The sequence below is a fragment of the Lichenostomus cassidix genome, chromosome 2 (assembly GCF_008360975.1).
Source record: "Lichenostomus cassidix isolate B80296 chromosome 2, HeHo_3.0, whole genome shotgun sequence".
NCBI classification, from domain to species: Eukaryota; Metazoa; Chordata; class Aves; order Passeriformes; family Meliphagidae; genus Lichenostomus; species Lichenostomus cassidix.
In genome coordinates, this window is record NC_139482.1 from 109,697,926 (window position 1) to 109,724,812 (window position 26,887).

Genomic DNA, 26,887 nt, shown 5'->3' on the forward strand with positions numbered 1-26,887 from the left:
CCATGTGCAGGACCTTGCACTTGGCCATGTTGGACTTCATGAGGTTTGCACAGACCCATCCCTCAGGCCTGTCCAGGTCTTTCTGGATGGCATCCCTTCCCTCCAGTGTGTGACCACAGTGCACAGCTTGGTGCCATTAGTAATTTGTGTGATTTGCTCTACATTAACACTGAAGCTTTGAAGTTTTAGCACTGCCTTGTCAGTTCATTAGCAAAACAAAAGGAAGCACTAGTGAGAAAAACTAAAGAACCCCGAAGATCTTTCAGTGTAATCCGAAAGTTTTTAAACAGCATGCAGTGGACATAGCTAAATGTATGCATCTGTTGTATGTTGTCAGGAGCAAGTTGATATATGGGTACTCATTCATATTTGGGGGTTTGGCAAACTTTAAAATATGCCTATTCTAAGTTGATCAGAAATAGGCATTTCTAAAGGAATAATTTACTTTAGCAACTAGAAGTTTCATATGCATTTCAGGTGATTCCTGTTGTTCCATGGAATAACTCTTCTGTTGCCCTTTGACAGAGTTTTGGGTTTGAGTGATTTAGGAGATGCTTGTTAACTATTCATAATTGCTTTATAACACTGCTCTAACAATGTATTTTCCAAGGTAGATTAAAATATATGTCCTTGAGATAACAAGTGATGAGATCCCTAAAGACTGCTCTGAAAACTTATCCAAAATGGTAGTGGCATGAGTTAAAATTATTTTTGTTATTTTAATCAGACACTAAAGTTTGACAGGACCCGTAGTATCAGGTAGCTACTTTCTGTACCTGTAAATGGATATTAACCTGTGTCTCTATAAATGTAGAGTGTGGTCTTTATTTAATTTGGAAAAAAAAAAAAAAAAGAAAGCTTTTAACACAACCCAAAACTCAAGAAATCTAAAAATGCACCGGGTTTTGTGTTAATCAGTGAGCAGGCCAGCAGCCATAGTTGTTCCTATCCTACTGGGGAGTCAGCGCAGGTCAAGGATAATGCAGCTCGGAAATGGAAGCATAAATAGGTCCCTACAACTAATCTGCTGTGCCACCCTCACATTGCCTTGTCCCTTGCTGCACAGACAGAGCTGATTTGTGGTGAGCTGACGGTGGTCCTGTGGGTGGATGGGTTTGGGAACGTGCAACAGGCTGCTTCTAGAAACAGTAGGAGCAGCAAGTATTCACCAGGTGAATGCAGCTCCCTGGTGAGGGAATGAGGGTCTTTTCCTCCTTCATGGAGCAGAGCCAGCAGCACAGACCACCACTGCAGGTTCTCTGCCAGCAGCACCACAGCTGCTTTTAGATCTAATGCCATCTGCCAGCCCTGAGCTGACTTTCGATCTCCTACAGCCTCTGCTCTCCTCTAATGCAGTGGTAAACAGCCTACAGATGTAGAGTCAAAATTCTGGTACAGGATTAAAATATTAGGGCACTGTTGTTTCTGCCAGTTCTAATGCTCCCTGCAGGAAACAGCGGAAAAAGCTTCATCTGACCAAAATTGAAAATAGTGATCAGGTTGTCAGGATTTTAGCTTAGTGTATTATGTAAGTATTCCTGTATGTCAGAGCAAATCTCCATGGAGCACTCTTTAGTGTATGGGTGTGGGGTGTCAAAAATACATGGGTAAAAGACAGCTTAATAAAATTAATTATTTACATGTAAGCTAAAAATGTGAGAGGTTCTTAGATCTGAAGGCTGCTAGATTTTTTTTTTAGTTTGAAATATTCAGTGAGAGCAGGATGACTAAAGCAGAGCTGGAAAATACTGGAGGATCACATGAGGGCTAAAAATACTCACACTATGACAGGGAAAATAACCAGGGCAGAATGAACTGTTTGTGCATGAATGCATTATATATAATGTGCCATCGAAAAGCCAATTGCACAAGCAAAATACTGATTTTCTGTAGGGAAATGGTATATCCTGCTGTGGCAGATGTGCTGCAAATTAATTTTGAGGGATAAAAATACCCAGCAAAACCAATCTTTATTTTAGCAGCTAGTGATACTATTAGGACTCCTGGGACACTGGAGAACTCCTGATGTTTTGGCTTTTTTTGCTTTCCGCCAAGACTTGCTACCATTTCCCTGGTGGCAGGCAGTAGGTGTTGGCAGTGGCAATCTCTCCTTGCAGTGGTGCTGTGCTCCGGGACAACGTGGCAGAGCTGGAGGTGGCAAAGCTGCAGGGTGACAAACTGAAAGTGTTTTCATCCCTAGTTCATCCAAGGCCAAGGAATTGTACTAACCGATGGGAACAGCATGTGCTGTGACAGTGCTGGCCTGGGAGGTAAAGTGGCTCAGCTGTAATACAGACACATCTCCCCTGCCAGCATGAGGAGAATTTAATTTTTAAAACCCACTGAGCTCGAGAATTTAGACCAGTAGGCAATGCTGCTTGCAGTGCAGGAGCCAGGGCCTTTTTTCAAGAGAGATGATTGTGTTTGGAAAAGCAGTGGTGAAAATGGCCATCATGATTTTCAGTGTACTGTAGGTGGGGTTTGAGTGTCTGTGTTGCTCAAATATTTGCACAGTCTTTCATTTTTCAATATGCTTTTCTTTGCATATTTTTTTCAGATTTTCCTTTTTGACTTCTTTCTTCTTATAGCTAAGCAGACAGTGAGATTTTAGAAAATGCAGGTTTTTAAGAGCACTTGAAATTTTAAATTGCACTCTTCTGTTAAGCCTGTGTAGAATGGTTTCATCCATTGCAGATAAATGTTTGCATACTTAAAGATGTTTCTAGAGGAAATAGAGGTTTCATTTAAGAACAAGTAGTAGTTGTTGATTATTTTAAATAAGTATTTAAATAAGTATTGATTATTTTAAATCAAGAGTAAATCTAGAGTAAATTTTCCCCATCATTTATGATGGGGGAAAGGCTTTGGTTAGTTCCCTTCTATCAAATCTTGTATTAAAGACAAACTGTGGGAGTCATGCCATCAATAAAACCTTTTCATTTGAGAAGTAGACTCCATTGGACTTTCTTACATGGATAGCTCTGTTGAAATTAGGAAGGTTTCACATACTTGTGCACACTTCTCTTTGCCAGCTGTCTGGCAAGGAGGATGAATGTAGAGCTCACCAGGCTGTACTGGACCTGCAGCAGTGAAGGTTTGGGGAGCTGAGGGGACAGAAGGGTTCTGCCAGCTAGGGGGAGGTAGTACCACAAAATAATTAGGATGGCTGCACCACAGCGTGTTGGCATTCTGAAAGTCAAGTCAGATTTTGTCTGAGGTAATTTAATTCCCATTAAGCATCATTTGTCATCGCTTATTCCATTAGGCATCCCTAAATTGAGCAGTTTCTTGTGTCCTGGTGTAGCTGCAACAATAGGAGCATGTGAATATTAATTCATCTACTGTTCTCACTCACTTGGTTTAAGTGGGTGGAGAGTTTTTCTTTAGCTTGTGAAGAAATTATTGTGGCCTCTTGTTGGGTTTGGTTTTTCTCCTGTGGCATGAGTCAGGAATATTCATTTTATGAAATCCTTTAATTTGACTAAAATAGACTGAAAGTGATTCCCAAATTCCGCTGAAGCAGTGGTTGTGTGGGCTTAGCCAAGTCTTGTGCTTGCTCAGGGCTTCCATTGCTCTCCACACTCTCCTCATGCACGTCTATACTGTATTCAGGCATGTGTTTTCCTGAAATTTTCATAAATATTTAGCAGCATACTAATTACTCATATAGCTTCAAGGAAGATTTTTCCCTAAACGTTAAGTAGGTCTCTTGTCTGCAAGACTGTGCCTGTGATGTAAAGAGAACTGGAATTTGCAGCCTAGCTTTTTTGTACCCAAACCTTTGCAGTGCCAACATCCACTGCTTTATATTGCAGAAGTTTACATCTGTTTGTAGAACTTACGTATTTAGCAAAAAGAATGGTGAAGCTGAAACTGCGTGGGATACATTTAATTATGGTGGACTGACTAGTAATTGTTTCTGGAGTACCACAGATGGAAACCTCTAATGCATTTCAGAGCTGGCTCATCTTAATTCAGAACAAGAACAGAATAATTTGTCTCTCAGCTGTGAATTTACTTTTCTCATCTCTGCTAGTGTTATGTGGTCAGGTACAAAATTATCCAGGTGCTAATTGAAGCAGCTGCAATACTGTTTACAAAAAAATTCTAATTGGAACCCTGCATTGACCTAAAATCAGAGCATGTTGTCACAGAAGTTCTCACAGAACAGTGGAGGTGGGAAGACACCTCTGAGATCATCCAGTCAAACTGCTCTGCTGAAAGCAGGGTCACCTTGAGCTGGTTGCCCAGGACCATATCCAGTCACGTTTTCAGTATCTCCAAGGTTAGAAATCCTTCAACCTCTCTGGACAGTTTGTTCCAGTGTTTGATAACCCTGAGAGTGAAAAAAGTCTTTTCTTACATTTAAAAGGAATTTCTTGTGTTTAATTTTGTTCCCACTGCCTCCCATCCTTCAGGGACCAGTGAAAGGAGCTGTTTCATGTCTGCACCTTCTACTCAGGTGTAGATAAGATCCCCCCTGAAGCCTCTGTTCTCCAGCTTTCTGACTTTGCTCCAATGTGAGGTGCTCCATTCCCTTAGTCTTTGTGGCCCTTTGTTGGGCTCTCTCCAGTTCATCCATGTCTGTCCCATGGTGACTAGAGGGGGAGAATCACCTCCTTCAGCCTGCTGGCAATGCTCTTCCCAAGGCAGCCCAGGAGGCTGCTGGCCTTCCTTGCTGGAAGGCTGCTTTGCTGGCTTGTGCTCAACTGAGTGCCCACCAGGACTTTCAAATCCTTTTCTGTCATAGTGCTTTCCAGTCTGTTGGCTGCCAGCATGTTCTGGGGTATGGGGTTGTTTCTTTCCAGGGAAAGGCCCTGCATTTCTTTTGGAACATCAGCAGAAGGCTGGAAGAGGAATTAATAATGGCAAACAGTTATGGTGCTGATTACAATGTAATTCTCTCACTGATCAGGGAAAAGAGATTATTATTGGTTACTTTTTACATAAAGTATCTGTACAAAATGTTGTGCTTTCTCAGAATATGTATACAGGTTGTATATAAATACTTTCATGGAAGATAGGATGTTGGAAAGAATTGAAACTGCTTGGATTATGTAGTCCCTCTGAGCAGTGCATTAGGAGTTGTTCCATTATTGCACTAATTGACTGCAAACCATTGCTCAACACCAAGTCATTAAGTCTATCAAGATATTTCATCTCTGTTTAGATATCTAGCTGTTTCTACTTTGCTTTACTCTATCGACCACCATCCTTTAATTATTCTATGAAATTAAGCTTCTGCTAGAATGGAGGCTTACCTCTGAGCTGATTATAAAACTGATGCCTCAGAATAAATGTCCAGTAAAGCTTTTTTTTTTCCTCCAGGAAATTTTAAATTAGAAATCCGTAAGCATTCTCTGTTGCAATTAAGTTCTATCCAGCTGTCGCTGATACCTAATAGCAACTAGTTAGCTGTTTTTTATCTATGTTACTGAAATTGGAATATCATGTTCATTTAAGAGCTGATCCTGAGCAGTGGAGCAAAAGTCGATTTCTTTTGATTTGTCTGGACTTTATAAAGCTTAGTAGCACTTTGCTGTAGAAATTCAAAAGGCTTTTTTGCTTTCAAAGGAGGGCAGAATATATGCTGCGTGTCGGTGCTGCAGGCACTGGGGATGGGGCTTGCTCAGCACCCTCTGGGAGGGCACCTCAGCTGCAAATTAGAGAGAATACCTGGGGAACAAATGTTTGTGCCTGCTCTGTCCTTAGCTCTCTTTCTGCCAGCTTTAAAGCATTTACTTTTCAGTTGATACCCTGAACCTGCATCTTGTAGTTGTAGAATACAATAAGAAATAAATGTTGATGCTTTGGTCATTAAATAACTTGAGACCCAGCTGGAATGCTGCAGTCAAAGTGGTTTTATTTCATGTGTGTTCTTCATGCATATTTTGACACTAGTGTTCTTCAATTTATCTGCTAATCCAAATGAAAATTATTTTCCTAGCTTTGAGAACATTTTAGCAATCCTGCTCTGAAGCAGCTGATTTTTAGTTAGTCAAAATTGGGCTGAACCTAGAATACTTTGAAGGCAGAGTGCTAAAGTTTAGGTAATTTCATAAAGAAAAATAGGATCAAAAGATCTCGGCATTTTTGATGTTTTTCCACAAATTATTTATTCTTTGCTGATCTAAGTATGACATGAAAAAAAGTTTCATTTCAGACATATACACAACACTCAATTTTCCCAACTTTAGCAAGCCTGTGTACTATATCTGAAATCAGCTAGAGAAGAGTTTGTGTATGTAATTAGATATGGAAGCTATTGGAGTCACCAATTTCTAAAAGAAACAAAATGAAAACAAAACACACCAAACAAAGGGGAAAAAACCACAACAAAAACACAAAAGCACCAGTATGCTTTTTTTTTTAATCTGTCTTATATTAATAAGAGCACAGAAAAGGAGGATGGCCATCTGCACAGAAGTGTTTACACATGCTAACTGAATTATCAAGTTGTTTGTTTGTGTTCTGTTGGCATTAGGTGACCCAGTTAATACATTTATCCGTAGGGGTGGGAGGAGATGCTTGCTACAGAGGGAGGCCTGTGACTAAATCAGGAAAGCTTAAGCTTGATTAAATAACCCATTGCTGCTTTCCTTTCCCATCACTTTCCAGCTCCTCCACTGAACCCCTGTCACAGTTCTAGGTCAGAGACTCTGTGAGCTCCACAGTCTGGTCATATGGACAGCCCCACAAGCTGTCTCTCCCTCTCCCTGCCTCCTTGCAATTTTTTCCTAGCAATGGCTTTTTTTTAATAAATCGGTTTTACAATTTACTTTATTAAAGCATTGTCTGACACTGGGGATACATTGTGGAAACGACAACTTAGAACAATTAGCAGTGTGCCATAAATCAAGTAATCCTGTGGGAGGAGCAGCTGGTGAGGTGTGGGAAGAAGGAGGCTGCTGAGAAAGCCAAGGCAAAATCCCTCTGGAATTGGTGAACTGCAAGTTCAGAGCTCAGCTGGGAGCTGGGTGCCTGCTGGATTAGGGCTGTCTCCTGTGTGGCCCAGGCTTCAGAGCCAACAGCATTTGATGGTGGAGGATGTCACGGAGCCTGTCAGCACATTTGGACAACAGTGCTTTGCTTTTTGTAGGAAACAGTGATGCACATGGGTGCTGCTGAGCAGGACATCTGATTCACATGCCAGCTTAATAAATCAAATCAAATGGGCTGGAGAGAGGCTGGGTTTCTGTTTTGCCTTCTTAACCAAACCAGTTTCTGTATCCCACGTCTGTCCAGTGCATCTCAAATTGATTCCTTGTTGGAGAGAATAAGGAAAAAGCAGAGTCAGAGTGCAGTGCTTGTGGGAGCTGAGGCAGGGGGAGAGCTGTGAGCCAGGTACTCGTGCATGGTGTGATCAACTGTAAAAAACAGCCAGCGTCAAGAGATGGAAGATGGAGAGGCAGAGCAAGGTGTGAGGAGCTGGCTGGGAGGGTCCTGTGAGGGCACTGCAAACCCTTTCACACAACTATTCTTCTGCTTGGGCACTTGGCATATGTCCCAAGTCATTGTGGAAAGAGTATCTGTATGCACTCATTACTTGCCATTTTTGCTGGTGAAGATGTTGGTCCATATTCTGGCAGATTTGCAGTGCAAATAATTAAAAAGAAATAGGAAAACCTAAGGAGATTGAAACAGATTTTCTGGTCACTGTGGCCAACTGTGAGTTCACCAATGAGTTTAATTCTGCTCTGTCTAAATTTCAATGCCCTTGTCTCAGGGGTGGTTTACATTTGAAAGTGAGAAAAGCACAGAGGCAGTTTAGCTGAGTTTATTTCAGCTCTGTCTTTCTCCAGGGAAATTGAGGATTGCTATGTATGCTAAGTAATGGGTATTTTTTTTTAAGCTGAAATCTGGTCAGATCTAAGGGAACTTTATATTCTTGATTTGATGTTGTTTATTTTGGTTTTAGAGTTACCTCACTCTCAGTAGTAAATGCAGATTGGTAGGAAATGTGGTTTTTCCTTTCCCAAGGCATAACAGCAGTGGAACTTCCTCTACTGTCACCTTGAAGTAAGCAACGAGGATGGAGGACTGTGAAATCAATACTTGTGTTTCAGTGCCAGGTTAATAGGAATGCATTTATTATGATCAATCTTGTTTAATGTTTACTTATTTATTGTGTTTTTCAGGTGCTGCTAAATCCAGTCCAGCTTCTAAACCAGGATCAACACCTTCTCGCCCATCTTCAGCAAAAAAAGCTGCACCAAGCAGCTCGGCATCCAAATCAGATAAAGATTTGGAAACTCAAGTCATACAGCTCAGTGAACAGGTAAATTTGCTTAAGGCACAAAAGTGGATGCATTCATTGTCACAGGCAGGCATGAAATCTAATATTGTCTTCTGATGAATGATGCTCTCCAGAATTACGAAGGGACAAAAGTGGAAATAGCTGAGCTGGAAAGAAAAAAAAAATAAAGAGATTTATTGTAAAAAAAATAATATCTGTCAGAGATGACTGGTGTTCACCAGTATTTTTAAATTATGGTCTTAGGAGTGACAGGTAAGTCTTGCTGAAGTATGATAATTTTATTAGATATTGAAATGTATCTTTTATTTTGCTTGGATAGGAAAAATCCAAATAGCGTCTTGCTCTTGCGTATTGCGAATTCGAAATAAATGATTTAATGTGCCATTGTGGAGAAGACAAGCCTGTTTGTAATACCAAGGTGTTAAGAGATTTGCAGCTAAATTGAGGCTAGAGCATTGTGCTCTGCTTTCCAGAAGGAAGGTGTTAAAAGCTAACACACAGTTTTCATTTAAAAATGTGATATACCTTCCTGAGCATACTTAGTTATATTATAAATAATGTTATGCAATATAATTAAAAAGGTTGAAAATTTCGGTAATGTTAGGAATGTAAGGGCTTTGGTTTTGCTTATGCTTTGGAGATTTACACCATTCTCTTATTTCTAGACATTGCAGGAGTGTCTGCACTGGACAGGAATAAATACCTGCATCTGGCTTAAAACTGTGCTGTCAGAATGGTGTAAATGCCACTATTATAAATGAGGCTTGATCCCTGTATTTGTCCTTGGTGAGGGAAAATGGAAAGGAAAAAACTAATAAATAAAGGTTTGAGCTGCCTGACAGCTGCATTCAAGAAGCAGTCATTATTCTGGATCAAGTATAATTTTCCACAAATAACGGCATTTCAGTTTCAGACTTTCATTGACCTGAACATCAAAAATTTCAGTTTGCTGGGGCACTGTTTGATCCAGTTGTACAACTTGATCAGTTATACACTGAAAGGTGGTGGATGGATGGCCACATCCCAAACACAGCATCCTGCAGATTCAGGGTACCATTCTGAGCACCAGAGAGCACAAAAGGGTCCACCAGCCTTCCAAATGGGCTCTAGATTGTTGCTGTAACAGAAAAGTTTTTAAATGTTGCACAAGGAATGGATGTATATATTTTTCATGGAATCTTTTTTTTTAATCAATGTCGGGCAGAGTTCAAACGTCAGCTTAATGCAACTTAAACCGTGACATTTGTACTCAGAAGTCAGAATGTGTTTGCTTCAGGAGGAAGAGTTGCTTGGCATCTGAGCGACATAAAAATATTTGATCTTTACTGAAATAGACAGTCACTATCACATCCACTGCTAACATATTCCTAGCACGTTCCATGTGTGAAAACCTTAAGGTTTATATACAAATAACCCTGAAGGAAAACTGATGATTTTCCCCATCACCAAAGAGAAGATGAAATTTTGAGGATTTGAAAAACCAATTCTTTAATAGCTGGTTTTTGAGAGACATCATCTAGCTAGAATGGTCTGGAAGGCTTTTTTTTTTTTTAATGCTGACAGCATTTGCTATCTCATTTCCCACTAATGGGTACTTGTAAACCATGGGTGTATTACATGAGCCAAGAGAGCTATGCTGCAAGCAGCTCCGAGCCAGGTTTTCCTGACCCCCAGAGAGAACATGCTGGAAGAGCCAAATTGCCTGGTTTTTACCACTATTCAGCAGTTGTGGAGATGAGGGCAGCAGCCACTGTTACCCAGTTTCTGTCTTGATTATGAGTAAGAACTGCTTAATTGTGTCTTGCATATCATGTTCCTATGTGACTGTAATAGTTTTTTCATCCCTTTCGTGGATAGCAGCCAAGGGAGATTGAAACATCTGAACTTCATGCAATTTGTAGCAGAAAAGTTTAATTAGTGGGGATGTCTGTACACTATATTTTACCACAGTGTAGCTTAATGAGCTATTTGCAATAATCGTAAGCCATCCCTAACATTTGCCAGTTTAATGGCTCCCAACAATCTTAAAGTTTCTCTTAAAATCGTCTTCGAACTGTGCCAGTAAATTAAACGTTTTCAAGGAGTGTCACTCTGCACTGGAACTTGATTACCCATAGCATTAAAATAACAGTGGTCCCTGTTGTGTCTTTGGTCTGTGCCAACTAACGCTGTCTCCCAAAAAGTGTCTGAGTGCAGCTGAGGTGACAACACAAACCAGGGGCAATTACATGCAGAGAAGGGACTTTGACATATGGAGAATGGTCCCAGGAACTATTAGCTGTGTTCTGATATATGTGTAGTTTCTGAAAACAGCACCGTTGTGGCTTTTTGCCTACAGTTGTGCTTCATCTCCAGCCTGGTTCTGCAGCCCTGAGAGTATTCATGCTACCATTCAGTGCCATCAGAGAAGAGATCAGTCAGTAAGAAGTGCTGCCTTTGCAGCCATTAATTGGGTTGCAGAGGAGTGCTTTCAGTCCAGAAACAGCATGGGAGTTGACGTGAGCTCTTCCTCAGGTGTCAGCCTGTTGGCATGTTCATGGAAGCACAAAGTAGGATGCAAAGTATCTGTAGGATACAAAGTATCTGAAGAAACATGGATTCATATGGCACAGTCAGGTAGTTGGAATGTAACTGAAGAAAATCGTATCTGGTTTGGTTATAATGATGTTTACTATATACGGTGGTTAATTAACTCCATGCATGTGTACACAGTTAAATTATTTTGTTTCTTTAAACAGTGTGAATGTGATAGCAAGAAAACAGGAAAATGTCTTCATAGTAAATAGGTCAGAAGGGGAGATGGTCTCAGCTATTAGCTGCCAATTTTTCAGCTGAAGTTCATTGTTTTCCCAAGCTCTAGCAAGCACAGAGCAAGAGATCTGGAAATAGTTACATTCTTGTTCTGCCTGGAAGCAGGCATTTTTCTCAAGCAAAATGCTGTGGCAGTTCCAGAAGGCACATCCTAAGTATGAGCTCTTTATCTATAGACCAGAATATTGTAAACTCATGTTCCGTTTTGCTATTCCTACTTCTGTGAAAAAAATATTTCATTTTAAGGTCACTGGTCATTGTATCCATCATGGATTCAAACTGTCAAGGGAAGATTTGAGTGTCAAATTCAGGCAGCTGGTCAGAAATGAATTAGTACATAAATGAGATGCTCTGAGATCCTGCTCTGGTAACAGGTCAATTCTGCTGCTTGACACCTTTGAGAATGCAATCAAAGGTCAGAAAAAGGCATCACTAGCTCAGCAGTCATGGAAAAATGAATTGAAAGGATTTAGTAGTCTGTCAAAGCATTGTTTGAACTCTGCTGGTATTTTCACTAGTTCAGGAAATAAATTAGCTTGCGGTAGAACTGGCAGGATAGAGCTTTCTAATAAATTGCATCAGTTCACTGAAATGTATTCTGATATGATTTAATTTATTTAGCATGTTTTATTTAGAAAATCATTTGTATAATTGCAGGCTTTAAAATGTGAATGCTAATTTGGCTGTAAATGGATGTGATTGGGGTCAGCGTGTTTACTGTAGACAGCTTCATCTGTGATTATTTCTGTTGGTTTTTATGCTGCTGCCCTCCAAATTTCCAAGCCACTTAGATGTTATCCTGATTGTGTATACCCTGTTAGACAGAAGTTTATATGCTATGCTCCCACAAAACTGTTCTTTTAAATATATATATATGTATAAAAATATATTGCAACATCTGTCATGATTTATACAGAGCCTAATCATTAACAGCTACATTGCCCATTAATTATTTGCAGCAGTCCTAGTGGTGAAATGGAGACTGACAATGTAGTTTGAAGATTCTTGTGAACAAGGTTGCAAAGAGAAAGGCACTTGGCATTTGAGGGAATTTTTTGGTAGAAACAGCACATCAGTCAGAGCAGAAAGCCCATGGTGCAGCCAGTCATTGCCCCACAGTGCCGAAACACAGGTCTGTAACAGTGTGGTAAGTGGGGAGGCAGAACAGGAGAGGTGAAAAACCAGCACAGCAATATCACATTAGTAACTAGAGGACCTTTTGATTTCCTAACTAGGCTATTTCCCTTTGTGAGCTTTTCTGCTAGTTCTGTGTATTTTTAGGCAAGGAGATATTGTAGGTTTCCCAACAACTACATTTTTTCCAGGCAAAATAATGAAAGTACTGAGCTGAAAGTTGTATTAGTTACTACTACATGACACTGGTGACAGCCTTGTTAGGAGATGTGGCTTAGGTAGCCCTGATCTCTGATCTGCTGCTTTGGGCTTCAGTATAAAAGAGTGCTGAGAAAACTGATCCTTAGGAATCAAGGTTAAGATGTATCCAAGAGGAGTAAGTAATGGGGGAGCCTGATTTACTATTCTCCATGGGGCAAAGTTCAATTTAGCACTGCAGAAAAACACGTGGACTTCATTCTAATCTATAAAATTGAGTATGTATTTAAGATTGTTTAGCATACGTAATTTTAAAGTGAGTTGTTTTGTCTGCAGCACACCTCGAAACTGATGCATCATGTCTTGGTTTATATGCAGGTACATTCATTAAAACTTGCACTTGAAGGCGTGGAGAAGGAAAGGGATTTCTACTTTGGCAAATTAAGGGAGATTGAACTTCTCTGCCAAGAACATGGGGGAGAGAATAATGACCTTGTCAATCGGCTAATGGAAGTCCTTTATGCTTCAGATGAACACGTAAGTTGGAGCTTAATGGTTTTTATTTCAACAAAACAGCTTAATTTCCTAAAATGTTATTGGTATAGTTTTGGGTCATGTCCTGTATTTAGGCCAGCAGAACTGTAGCAGCTAGGATTCCTGTGACTCCTCCCCAAAAAGGAAGTTTGCATTTGCAACTGCAAACAACAGACTTTTTAGCTTAGGGAAAGGATTCAGGAGGTTGGTTGCTTTTCACTGCTTCAGTGTAGGTTTTGTATTCTGGGTTGAACTTTATCTAAAAGTAAAGTTGTGTCTGTAACACAACTTTAAATTGATTTCATATGGTTCTGAGCCTTAGTTTTGTTTTTTCATCTTCCCCCTATGTGCATGAAGTCTTTTACTCATGTTCTTTAACGTGTTGAAAATCACAGAAATTCTGGCAGAGGTGCTGTACTGTTCACTGTCTACAGCTGTGAACCTTCTCTGGGCCATGTGGCAGTGTTGGAATATGTATGGTGCAGGTTGCCAAATACATAATTATATCTACAAAGATAATGCTCTCTAGCATTTTTTATCCTGTTGCTATAAGCAAAATTCTTCCTTGTGCAAACCAAATAATCCTCTATTAGCAAAATTTCAGAAGTGTATTGTCTGCAAGCTTAAGCAAGAATCTCATTGCATCTTAGACTTAATGTTGTAGACACTGAACAAAGCAAGAAGCTGCAAAGGGTGCTGGTTAAATTCCTCAGAGACATTCAGGGATAATGATTCAGTGGAGATTTAGCTGAACTACTCCCATTCATGTTAACTAAATCCCTGTATGGATTGTACTGACAATTGACCCTTCAGTCTCCAGCAGATGAAGGCTTTGGCTCCAGAGTGTGTAAGCACCAACTTAATCCCTTGGCAGCACTGTAGTACCATAGGCTGTCTTGTATCTGCTCCCAGAAAGCTGTTGCAGCAGCAGTCAGCTGGCTTAGTTTTTTATCAAAAGTAGTGCTGAAGGAACTACTAACTCAACATACTTTTTCTAGAAGAGACTAATGCAGGGCATAAATGTTTGAAAGTTAGGTGCGAGAGGACCACAAGTTTGATGCTGACACGTGCCAGTGCTCAGATGAGAAGTGACAGGGGAAATAGGATTTGTTCAGCAGTGTGGGGTGAGTGCTAGAGAAGAAAAGGAGACGGAAACCATTATTTTCACAGGAATAAACAATAAGACAAATTTGCCAGGCACGTGATAACAGGGTAAAAGTGTTACATGTATATAGCGGTCAGAGAAAATGTCTTCTGGATTCAAGAGCAGTGATTTATTTATAAAGCAAAACCAGAAAAATCCCTCTTCTCCCCATACCCCTACCACATCTGTCTCTCTGTTGGCTTAAATAGCAGAGTGATTCCACACCAAGGAATGCATTTGTTGATTTTCCTTCTGCAGTTTTCTTTACTGGCAGAACACATTACAAAATGTTCTACTTCAGTCCATTTCCCAGTGTTTTATCTGCTTTTTACCTCCAAGCCTTTCTCTGTTGAAATCATCATCCATGCCTGCATGTGAGCAACATACAACAACCATGCCTTCATCTAAAATGTGGTTGCTGTTGGAGACTGGGTGTGTCACTGCAGCAGGAGAGCACTGCTCCTCCAGAGAGGAATACAGAGGCCATTCTTCACACAATGTTTTTGTACTTTTCGGTGGGAGGCTTGATCTCCTCAGCTTAGCAGATGGACAGTGATTTGCTGAAGAAAGACCCAAATGCATTAGCACTAAACCAAAGACTGTGGCTTAGTGATGATTCAGATCCTGCCTACTTTTTGGGTTTAGATTTTATTCTCTTATTGCCCTGCTTTGCCCTTCAGATCTGAGGGTTTTTTCTCTCTGTCTGTAATGAGTTTGTCCCAAGTTAAATTCTTTCTCTCACAGTATTTTGCAGTATAATCCCTTGGTAACAGTAGTTTGGCTTTCCCAGTCAGCCCATGAGGCTGTTAGGTGAATTATGTGTCAAATGATTCAGAATACAAGTATAGTTTAGTCCCTAAAAGAATCATTCTCCAGGTTTTTTATTATTGTAGTATTGGATTGAAGAGATTTTTATCAGGTTCGTGTCTTGGGGTGGGGAGTGGGGTAATTATTTTTCTCAGAATTCCAGTTTATAGTGTAGTTTCAATCGTGTCACTGCCTAAGCTTCTGTTTTGCTAAAGTCAGTAAGAACTAATTTTTTAAGAATTATCAGTGGTTTTTGTTTGGTTGGGTTTTTTGGGGTTTTTTTTGTTTCTTTTGTTTGGTTTTTTTGTTGGGTTTTTTTTTTGTTTTGTTTTGGTGAGTTTGAGAATACAAATATCCATCCAGTTGAGCTCCTTGTCTTTAGAGCCTCTCTTTTCCCATGATTCTGTTTACACCTCATCATTATGTCTCTGCTTATGCAAGAGGGATGTCATTTAACATTTGGCTGATCAGTCTGTAATCCTCTGTAATTTTTCATTACAAATTGCTCATTTTCATTACTTCATCAAAAACACCAAAGTTGGTCGCTAACAGTGCTAAAAGGACTACATTTGAGGGGTGGAGAGATGTGGCCCCTACTTTTCAAGATCTCAGAGAGTGTGTAAAGCATTTGGTCATGTAGTATCACAGTAGGAGAGCTTTAAACTGGTGGACAAGAAGAGATTCTCCATATGGTTATGCAACCCAGAGCTGGGTAGTGGCATAAAGCAGAAATGTAGGAAAGCTTTTGCTTTTCTACACAGGCTGTTGTGGTTCAGTTCATGTAGAAGCTGGGAGAATTGCTCATGTTTGATGTCACAGTTGCTCTGCTCAATTTCCCAGAGCAATCTCTTGAAATGCAGGTGGTTTGGTAACTTTCTGCTCTAGCAGCTACTGTATCTGCCTCAACTTTTGGAAAAGGCCCCCCACCCTCCCCAACACCAGGTTTTTGTAGTCTAACACATCAGTCTACAGGCACACTTGAGTATTTTGAGGCAGATGGATCTAAGGGTTGAAAGAGAGCATCTTTCAATGTGGAAGAGAGAGATGACCATGGTCGTGTGGCTCAAGCGAGAAATAAATGCTCTAAATGGATCTCCCGCTACTTTCCTTATTAGGGGATGCTGTTCAATGAGATTCCACAGTCCCAAAGTAATTGGACTCTTGTGCTTCCCATTTCATGTATTTATACAAGCTGTGCATACTGAGAAACATGTCCCAAGTCTCAAAACAACTTCTGAGGTAGTTACATTGTAAGATTCACCATTTCCACCAAAGATAAACCTGGCAAAATGGGGGCCACCACTTCTCTTCAGAGCTGTGGAGTAGATTCCACTCCCTGTAGTTAGAGGCTTTTCCTATTGTACAAACGAGAAGAGAGCATGTACCTGACCCATAAAGTGTGCACGAGTGAGCTTTCTAATAGTGCATCTCCTAAAGTCATCACCCACAGAGCCTGTGGAACACTTGCATTCCAGAGCAGGTCACCTCAGCACGTGAGGAGGGTCAGGACAGATGGGGTTAAGGAAGCATTGTTCACTGCAGCTAAAGAAGCTTCAGTTTTCTCACCCCACAAGGCAGGGTCACATTCTCACAGCTGTCAGCTCCTCTCTGTGAACCTCCTGTTCTCTGCACATCCTGCACCCTTGCAGCCCATCACAGGAGCTGCAGGTTTTAGGTATATCTCACAAAGCTGTTTTGACGTGATGTCCCTACTGGGTGTAATAAGGACATCATTCCCCCCAAGGGGCCAAAACGTGCTAAACTTCAGTTGCCCTGATTGACATGACTTCTACCTGAAACTGACACCTGACTGAAAGAAAGCTGGCTTTCAATTGAAATTGGGCTGTTTCTGTATGTGGTAAACAGGTGACTATTCCCATTGTATCAGTAAACGTTAGGAATATTATTCTCCTGCTGTTGCCCTTTAGATAAATATTTTATTGCCATAGGGGAGTTTGGTTTTTTTCATAAGCTGCTTTGGACTATTGTGGGAAAACTCAAATTACGGCCTCTCTTTGCTTTTGGTTTTTGCCTCAAATTTGAAAACCTAGCAGTATCAATTTGTTAAAGTTTGTTGCTCAAGCCACTTGCTTCTAACAAAAGTTAGGGAGCTGGGCAAGATCTGCAGAGGTACCCCACTGGGGATGCTGGGTTTTGAATGGCAGCTCAGTGTCTTGGAAAAGTGTTTTTCCTCTGGAACTGCCTACAGCAGAGCGGTACTAATGCAGGGCAGAGTGTACACGAGAGGGATCTCTTCAGTGAACCGTGCTGTGGAAACATGGGAAGCACTTGAGAGCAAAGCTGTAAATGCAGCTGTGCTTAATGGGAGTCCAGAAGGGATGCTCTAAAAGTCAGCCAGAATTTTTTGAGCTCAGATAACATTCAGGTCAACTCAGGTTACTAGGCCGGTTGCCTCTAATTTGAAAGTTGTTTGGAGCTGGTGTCACCTGCAGCAAGGATCCAGCCTTCCCTTGTGTCAGGGATTCATCTCCCAGTGGGAATGTATCTTTAGAGAGACAGCTTTGGATAATACTGTGCATAAGAACAATGGGAAGTGATTACTTGGAAATTAGTGCTTTTTACAGTAGCTCTATAAGTCAGTGAATATGGGACTCTTCCCCCCACCCTTCCCAAGAAAATGTGTTTGCAAGTCTGTGGGAGTTAGCATGGGTGTATTATGGGAAAGTGGTATGCCTGACCTCAAAAAGGAGGCTGTGTTGAATTTTTAAAGCAGGTGATAGCAAAAGTGTCTTGTCCATTTAGTGATCTAAATCCTGAGTGAAGATTGTGTGAAAACTACAGCAGACAGGTTCAGAAAACCTTGGACAAACTGAAAATGGGAGGACATCAGGATGCTATGATACAGCTTCTAACTGTTGGCATATCACTGTCTGACTATTCAGAATGTTCTCTCACCAGAACAGAGAGCAGATAGTGATGTTGAAAGCTGAGATTTTTTCTAGGGGAATATCAGTACTGCATGTGCCTCAATTAAAAGTAAAATAAGTACATTTTAATGTAATGCTATGAGAGGCTGCTTTTCTCAGGTAACAGCTCATTTTGTACTTCCACACATGAAAATAAGTGCCACAGGGCGAGATTACATGAGGAGTGCTTTCTGCTGAAGAATGTTTTGGGGTCTTTTTCTCCCTACAGGAGAGCCACACAGATGAGCATGAAGGTGAAGAGCAAGTCCATGAACAGCCCCAGCAGCAGGATGAGTACTGACTCACGCAGCATCTCTGACAATTTTCGTTTTGTGTGAGAACTTTCTTCTGGAGAATGGAACATGTGCGGCCTCAAACTTGAAATCAGTTCACTCCCAGTCTGCCATTAACATTTATGTACCATAGTGAGTGCCAGCCAACCACTGCATTCTGTACCAATACTTTGCCAAGATGCATTTGCAGACGTCTTCTTTCAGTGTACCTTCCCAAGAGGTTGTAGGGCTACATCACCTACTGTACATCACTGCAACTTCACCACTTGGCTGCTTGAGATTTGTTCTGCTCTTTAAAAATATATATATTTATTTTTTTTTCTTTTTCGTCTTAAAAGTATGATACACTTGTAACTTGTTCTAACATATTTATATTGGCATTTTGTGTGGCAAGGAGTTCTGTACCACTAGCTGTGTCTCTCACTTTGTGGTGCTTTCTCGTTCTCTAGTACATCTGCCTTGGGGCATCAATTTGGCTGAACAATTGGAACAAAGGGATACAGTGGATGTCATACTCAAGCCATAACGATGAGGTTGTGTTGTGGAGGAAAACGCTTGTGTTGCTCACATTTATTCCTCTCCTGCCTTCACAAATGGAAGACAGAGCATTTGTTTCACTGGGAGATTTGAACCCTTGTGTTAGGAAGCTTGTTAGTAAGCTGCATGATATGTATTTGGCTTATTTAACAGACATCCACTTAAGCTTTTTGAAAACCCTCCCAGTTTCTTAACTAGTCAACAGACATTGCCCAGCTTTTCTTCCTTCCTGAGGAATCCAGTCCCAGCCTCCAGCTGCAGCTCTACATCTGCAGAGCTCAGTGCCGAGGGGGGAGAGGAATCTCCTTGACACAAGTGTAGCTGCAGGACACGGTCTCCACCATCACCCTTGGCTTCCTGCCCCTCAGAAAAGGAGAAAGTAGGCCAGCCATTTCTTTTCACTTTCCTTCCCTCTTCCACTGCCCCAGCCATACAAGTATAGAAGACAGAAATTTTCTCAGTAGTGCAAAGTACAGGTGGAAAACAGCAACAGCACTAGCCCTGAACCCCACCCCAAACTCCCCTGTAAGTAGATGGTGGACACTTCACAGGTTTAAGGATGCTTCCAAAGCATGGAGAGGCAGTGAGGAGTCCTGCTGGAGACAGGGCACACATCAGAAAGGGACTGTCTGAATGAGGGGCACAGAGCTCGTTCTGCGCTTGGCTAACAATCCTCCTTTGAGGTCAGTGTGGTGCAGAACCATCTGTGCACTGAAAGTGTCTGCTAGGAGTGTTCTCTTCCAGTGTGGCCCCATGGCCCTGTTCTAAATGATGGTATTTTAGAAACAGAGGTATCTTGAAGTATAAAAAGCATTCCTTGTTCTTCTCATACCACTGTGCATTGTAGTCTCTCTGCTTATTTAATGCCTGGTACTCTAGTCTCTCACTTGATTTTCTGAATTCTGGTTTGTTATGCTGATTTATCAGGTACATGGAAATCCCTCCCATACCAATTGGCATTCATTGAAAAACTCCACGGCCTCTTGAACAGCTAAATCATGTTAAGTGTTCATAGGCTCCTAAAGCGTTAAGTTCCCAGCTTATGCTTCCATGGAAAGGTTTCCAACGGATCAGCCCCTGGGCACACACACATGCACTTGCAGTTTTCCATTCCTAATCAATCTTCTGCAGCTAAGTGGCTCTTAGTTAAATGTGAGAACCCTGCTGTTGTGTTGCACCACCGACAATATATAAAATACTGTTGAGCACCAGAACAGGTATTTCCAGTTCCTTGATCCTCCCCTTGCACAGCAGAAGAGTTTCTGGACCCTGCAGGCTGAAGTTTTCCCAGCACTGCATCCAGTATTGACCTCACATCCTACCCAGTGATGAAGTCACAAGTACTGCAACCTGCAGGCCAGCGCTTTCCTCTCCCGTTTCAATTGGTTACAAATAAGGTCCGGTTTATAAAAATGTGTTTATTCCAAAATAAGTATTTCCAAGAATCACCACAAATGGGGGAATTGTCATTTTTGTTGTATTTGTGTTTATTAGAACATATGTACTTATTACAATTGTCATTGTAATAAACAGTAGTTCTTCATAATACTGTTGAAGAGCAGTTACTAATTTTTTTTCCAGACTCCAGAATGTCCTTTAACCTTTATGGGATCTCTGACTGGGGCACGGAGTTTGGGATCAGACTATAAACTTAATTTCATCAGCACGTCTCTGCTTACTGGAGTTAATCCCTCTGCCAATACTTGAGCAGATGCATGGAGAGCACTTCAAGGGAAAACATTTTTCTGAAGGTGCAAATGATTGGGGTTGCTGAGCTGCCCAGATGGTTCATAGCCAGGCTGTTGTGCCTCTCTCCTTTTCTCTCTTTGGAAGCACATATATTAAAAAAAAAAAAAAAATTTAAAAAAAAAGCTGAACTTTGTTTCCTGAAAATTCCTTGTATCCTGTTTCTGATCTGAGGACCATAGCCCTCTCACTGCTTGTATCAAGGGGGGAGTGACTGATGTAGGGAGCCAGGGCAGTGAAATATTTTGGGGGCACCAGAAATGTGGCTGTGCTGAGGGGAGAGCAGTGTTCTGAATGGGGAAAGAGTTGTCCTTCCCCCCCCACCCCCTGTGAGTAACCCATTCTTCTGTTATGGTTTTAATATGCATTTGTAATTACCTTTACTAAATAGCACACCATAAAGCTTTGGTTATATATTAAATGTAAACTGAAAGGAATGTAAACATATGTATTGTTAATTATAAATAGATAAGTACTGGCATAATAGATACAAAAAAAAGTCTTATTCAGATGTATCAGTCATTTTACATTATCCACAAACTGTCGCATGATAGAGTAGATTTTTGTCTGAATATGTGAATAACTTGACTTGCGTTTATCTTTTTACATATTTAATAAAAAAATATATGTTAAAATCTGTCTAGCTCTAGAGACTATTCGGAATATTCTAAAATAATAATTTTCTGGATTAAATACATATTTTTGATTCATCAGGGACTGCATATGGGAGCAGGAAGAAAAAGGCAGCTGCTTTAAAAACCCAGAAATTCACTTATCCTCTGTGTGTGGATAGCATCTGTTTCCCCAAGAGCTCAGCAACTGTATCCCTTTCTATAAATCAGAACAGAGAATGCATGTATGTATGTGCATGTAAACAGCACATTTTTCTTTATGGTAAATGCTTTCAGATTTCGGAATAACTAACTCCTAACTCCTTTGGGTATCAGTCAGAAGCAAAACTGGCAACAGCCAGCAGGCAAAGAGAGAACTATAGAAAGGTACTGAAGCTCCCAGTGGGCTTCCTCACAGTGGCCAAGCATTCAGGGATGAATCTTCAATGCAGTACCTAAAAGCCACCTACATTTTAGGTTAAAGTATTGGGCTTTCTTGGAAGAAAAGGGGGAAAATTCATTGTAGCTCTCACAGCTCTGATCTTTTGTAGCAGCAGCAATGTTGCTGCAGTCGATGTGGCTCAAGCCCAGGAGCTCTGAGCCTTGGGTCAGCACTCTTTTCTTCTGTAGTGAAGTGACCCTGTTGTGATCCACCAGCCCAGGTATCCCTGGGCCCCTGGCAGAGGAGGGGAGGATGAAGCAGGGACCAGAGGAGCCCATTTCCAACCCAGATGTTCAAACCTGGGAGAGCAACTCTTGCTTAGTCGCATTTCATAAGACCAGGAAGAAGGCATGTCCTTGGATTAGTGCAAATGCTCTAAAGCACAAAAATAAATCATATGTTTTCCAGTTCAGATAGTTGAAAACTTTCTGCCATAATGTTGTGACTAAAAAAAATTGTTGTTAGACTGTTAGGTCATCTAAATACCCGACTTTGCAAAATAAATTTGTGACCATACAGCCCTACAAACAAAATACTTTTATTCCTGTTCATTGAACCAGTTGCCATCAATGATGGATAATAATTCAATATATACACTGTGCAATACATGATCTCTTTCTATACTTGTCTTTACAGAGGTTGTAGTGACAAGTTGCTTTAAAAAGGAAAAAGAAAATGATTTGCCATGTTTTCATATAGAAGGTGAAAAAGCTGGCCAGAGTTTAATGTCCTTTAAAAGTGATACTTGATTTCTCTTTAGAAAGGTACAAGTGCAGGCAGGTTGTGGTAGTTCAAGTTTTATAATTTCATTTAATGAATATTTCAAAATACTCCATTACAGTGCATCAAATTGCACCACTTCTGTGACCCTTATTTCCAACTGTTTCCTAAATAAGTGCAAGACAGATGGAAAAAGAAAGCCTGTCCACAGAGTTTCTCCAGTACAACCACATTCAATTCTGAGTTACTTTTGTTTATTGTATCCTAATTCTTTTCTCACCAGAATTTCCCCCACACACGTGAGATGGACAGCTGAAATACAAACTCTCTTTATAAAGCAGGTGAGACTCTGGTGGCAGTGTATCAGGTATTGGATGTAGTATTTGACTTCATCAGATGTTGACACTGCTGGGTGCATGAAACAACATCAGACTCATTGCTCCCCTTCAAATACAGTCAGAACTGCGTTTTTTGGCAAACCTCATTAAATAAAGAGCCTTCAGACTTACTCCAAGGGAGTCCTTGGGCAGTTAGGGAGTGTCTTTGTGGAGACCCCAAGCTCCCTGAGCATCACACAGGGTAAGGACATGGCTGCCACACCAGTGGGGAGAAGGCTGGGAGATGCCTCTGGACTGCCGTGGTGCCAAAGAGCATCCTCCCTTCCCTGCAGGGCTCTTGGCAGAACCTCTGACTCAGCATCAACAGGTTGACCTGACCTCTCTGCCTAACAGACCAGAGGCTGCTTGAACTGTGACTGTTATGTGATGTTCATTTGGGGGTTGGGAGCCTCAATGTGCCTGTTTGGGAGGTGGAACATGGATGGTTTCAAACCATAAGGAAATTTCTGAGTCAGAGTGGTATTTCTGCTTTGAGAAGAGGGGAAGCTTATGTGCAGGCTTGTACCCTGGCACCTGTGGTAAGGGCTGCCAGGACAAGTCAGCCCTGCTGGTGTTGTGGGAGGGAAATGCTCTAACAGGCAGTACCAGCTTAAGCTGAAGCTGTCCATACAATTTGTCGGTGCTCAGCTGAAAACAATAGGAGCTATTCATGTAAGGGTAAGGTAACTGGGGAAAAAAATAATTAGGCAATTGATAAACTGACAGAAATGGTCTAAGAACTGAAAAAAATAAATTTCAGCCTCAGCTCAGCAGCTCAAAAACTGCACTTCCACCTGGCTTCTGGCAAGCAAGATGGTTAAATAGTTAGCAAACATGCCAGGCTGTCAATCACTTCCCTCTGTGCTTACCTTGGAGAAATGGACAGATTGTTTAATTAGTGCTTCAAGGCCACAAAGGCCCTCTGGCTAGGGCAGCATATGAAAAAGAGATGAAACTCCAATTCTTACTCCCTCCTACTAAGGCACACAAAAAACCTACGTGTGTTACAGATGAAGGGAGCAGTTTACATCTGCATGCAAATGTGTAATGTTTAAAGAAAAAAAAAGAAAAATATTTTCTTGTTTTTCTTTTGACATTTTCTAAAACCACAAGAATTTGCTTCAAGCACACAGGCAAATAATGACTTGTTTAGCATTTCACACTGGTGGATGATGTTGGACTGAAACTAGTTTTGCAGAGAAATACGTGAATCTTTGAAGGTTTGCTGGCCAAATTCAGCTGTTTACCTTTGTAGGCTATATTGTTTGTTGCTACTGAAATACAAACAATGTGCTTGTTACTGCCTAGAAAATAAATAGAAGGGCCAGCTGCTGCTGTATAGAGCTTGCATTTCTGACAGATAGAGGTCGGCTGAGACTGATCTTGATGCTGAAAATGGGGAAAAAAACATATATTTCAAGAACATTTTACTGTACCCATAGTTTTTTGAGCTCATTCTCTTGTCTTCACACATTCATATGAGGTGAGGAAAAGACTGAATGTGCATAAGGCCTTCAGGAGGTTGTATGGAAGAAATGAGTTGTGAGAAAATAAATAAATATGGCAAATGAAGCAGGCACAGATGTCTGAGTGGGAAGGACTTACAGGGAGGGTTTGGATTGCTGGGGTACCACTGGTGACTTGGCTGGGCAAAACCAGTGCTGGTTATAAACCACCAAGGATCTCATGTAACCTGGCATGGATTTATCCAGGGCTTTGGACACAGTAGTAAGGAGGAGGAAGACAAAGGAGGCAAGTAACAGCTTGGTAAAAAGAATAAATATCATCAACAGAACAACTTGGTAAATGTCTCTGTTGGACAGGCATCATCCTCTGAGGTGAAGCATCTTGCTGCATAGCTCATTGTCGCAGTGGTTCAGATATCTGTACTATTCTATTCTTTGGTTATTTTATTTAGATTCATTCCAACTATTTATCACATCAGAAGAGCTGCAAATCTGCATGTCAAGTGTTACAGTCTGATCATAGTGCAGGTGTTCACTCTTGGACGCGTTTCTTCAGGGAAAAGATGTAAATGTTCAAGTGCTCACTCAGCTGCCTACCCTAAAGAGAAATCACAGAGATTAGCAGCCTGTTTTGTGTGTGCTTCACAATTCACTGCCTCTTCTCTCCCAGTGACAGGGGGGAGGACCCAACCACACTCCTCATGTACTTGGGGATCTGTGAGTACACAGGGACCTGTAAATATTCAAATGAGAGAGCTGTGGTCCTTATATTCCTCTTGCAGCACACTGCTGGGGAGTTAAATGGCTACAGACCAGATTTTCAGATGGCATAAGCTGTGATGGAGCTGAGCCCCCTGAACCTGTGACTGAGCTGAGTCAAGACTGAATTTTGACCAGGTATTTTCATTCTCACTCCCACCAACAGGCCCATATCGATGCTGGGGTAGACTCTACTATGATACCAATGGCTGCTTTCAAAGAAAAATTCTTACATCCCAGTGGTGTGGCTTAAATAAAAAAATGCTGACCAGCTCCCTCTGAAACGAGATCTTTGCCATGCAAGGTGTTTTATCTAAAAGCTAATGCCATTAAAACAGTTGCTAAGGGATCATTTAACAATTTAGAAAAGTGGGCATCAACAAAGTAAAGCAATTTAAGCAGTGGTTTAGATGACAATGACAAGACTGAGATTTAGCAGACACAAAAATGTGCTGGTAAGATTGAATGAACTGGAAAACTATTCATGTCTCCAGCTTGAGAGATGCTAGCAGAGGGCCAAGAAAAAATTGGGACAGCTATTTTGCCTGCAGATTCAAAGCAAAGTTGACCTTATTTTATTATTTCTATTTATGTCACTTTGTATTTTACCTTCCTATTTTTTCAGTCAAGTGACCTTAGGAAAAAGGAAGGCAAAAAAAAAAAAAAAAAAAAGACGGGTGGGAGCACTCACGCCACATGGGTCAACTGCTGTGTAAAACCAGTCCATAAATATTCTGATTCTGATGGGTTTAAAGCCAAAACCAGGAGGCTACACTGGAATAATTTAAGTCACTGAAGGTGCTGCACGTGCAAAAGACATTGCCTGCAATCAACTGACTTCTTTTTTTTAACTTTAGACTAAATAAAAAACCACACAGGATTAAAAAAAAACCCCAAACATAAAAACACTCAGACTCCCAGACAATGCCCCAACCAGAAGCTGTTCCCAGACCCATCTGCTCACCACGCAGACCCCGTAGTGCACGTGGGCAGCCGTGACCAGGGCGGTGAACACGCCAAGAACCGCTTCTTCCGTGGAGCCCAGGAGCCCGGAGATGGCTGCATACACCACCATGGCCAGCGGGAACAGGAACCAGTGGAACAGCTCCGGCCGCGTGCTGCTCATCTGGCAGATGATCACCTTGCACTGCCAGAGCAAAAGGGCCAGGTGAGAAGTGCTGGGCCAGCCCTGAGGGGCTAAGCAAAAGTACATCCATTTTCTCCGTGGGTTGCTTTGGGTGAGGGGGAAACAAGGCTGCAGTTCAAAATGGGGCTTGTTTCTGGAGCTTTAGGTACACCTCTGTGCCTCACTGAGTCTTAAGCTGTGCCAGGGGATGTTTAGATTTGACATCAGGAAAAATTCTTCACTGAAAGAGTGACTGGGCACTGGAGCCGTCTGCCCAGGGAGGTGGTGGAGTCACCATCCCTGGATGTGTTTAAAAAGTGACTGGATGTGGCACTCAGTGCCATGGTTTAGTTGACGAGGAGGTTGTAGGTCATGGGTTGGACTCGATGATCTCAAAGGTCATTTCCAACCTAGTTCATTCTGTGATTCTGTGATTCTAGAGGATATTACTGCAATTTAAAATACACCCTTTTCTGGAGACAATGCCTTGATACACTTGGTAAGTGGAAGCACATCTTCACAGAAGGGGAATTTGTTTGCCACTTTGTTTTCACAGAGGCTCATGAAGTTGTGATCCCAAATCAAATGTGCCACCACTTAATCACTGGGAGAGCATGCTGGTATTTGAATCACACAGCGTGACAGAAATATCTTCTGGTTCATTGTACAGAACAGAGGGAAGACAATATATGACATTTTCACATCCTGTTTTTCTTTTCTAGCACCCCTTCACGTACTAAAACACCAATTTCTTGGCTCAGTCATGGCAGTGGACTCCCTGGAGGTGTAGCTGGGGGCCCAGAGAAAGGGATCCCACTCAGAATGGCAGAAAAAATGAATATATGGTGCATTGTTTAACTGAAGGCAATTAGCTTAATTCCACTGAGTTCCAGAAACATAATGAGACAAACTCACTTCAAATTCAGTATTTTAAAAGCAATTAAGCACACCAAAGTGTTTTGTCTGGTTTAGGCTCCTTAAAAAATGTGTCTCATATA

The 26,887-nt window shown here is 41.3% G+C and overlaps 2 protein-coding genes across 4 annotated transcripts in view; one reads left to right on the forward strand and one right to left on the reverse strand.

The window, feature by feature from the left end:
- Positions 1-20,188, forward strand: part of MAPRE2 (microtubule associated protein RP/EB family member 2) — a 97,674-nt gene extending 77,486 nt beyond the window's left edge. For all 3 annotated transcript variants that reach the window (XM_085052801.1, XM_085052799.1, XM_085052800.1), the window contains 3 exons: positions 8,139-8,278; positions 12,779-12,937; positions 18,042-20,188. In XM_085052801.1, coding sequence (XP_084908927.1) covers positions 8,139-8,278; positions 12,779-12,937; positions 18,042-18,113 — 371 coding nt within the window. In that variant the 3' untranslated portion in view covers positions 18,114-20,188. The remainder of the gene's footprint in view (positions 1-8,138; positions 8,279-12,778; positions 12,938-18,041) is intronic.
- Positions 18,441-26,887, reverse strand: part of LOC146441966 (ethanolaminephosphotransferase 1-like) — a 57,580-nt gene continuing 49,133 nt past the window's right edge. Inside the window, exons 9-10 of the mRNA XM_085052797.1 lie at positions 25,728-25,910; positions 18,441-24,602 (exon numbers count right to left, since the gene is read on the reverse strand). Coding sequence (XP_084908923.1) covers positions 24,537-24,602; positions 25,728-25,910 — 249 coding nt within the window. The 3' untranslated portion in view covers positions 18,441-24,536. The remainder of the gene's footprint in view (positions 24,603-25,727; positions 25,911-26,887) is intronic.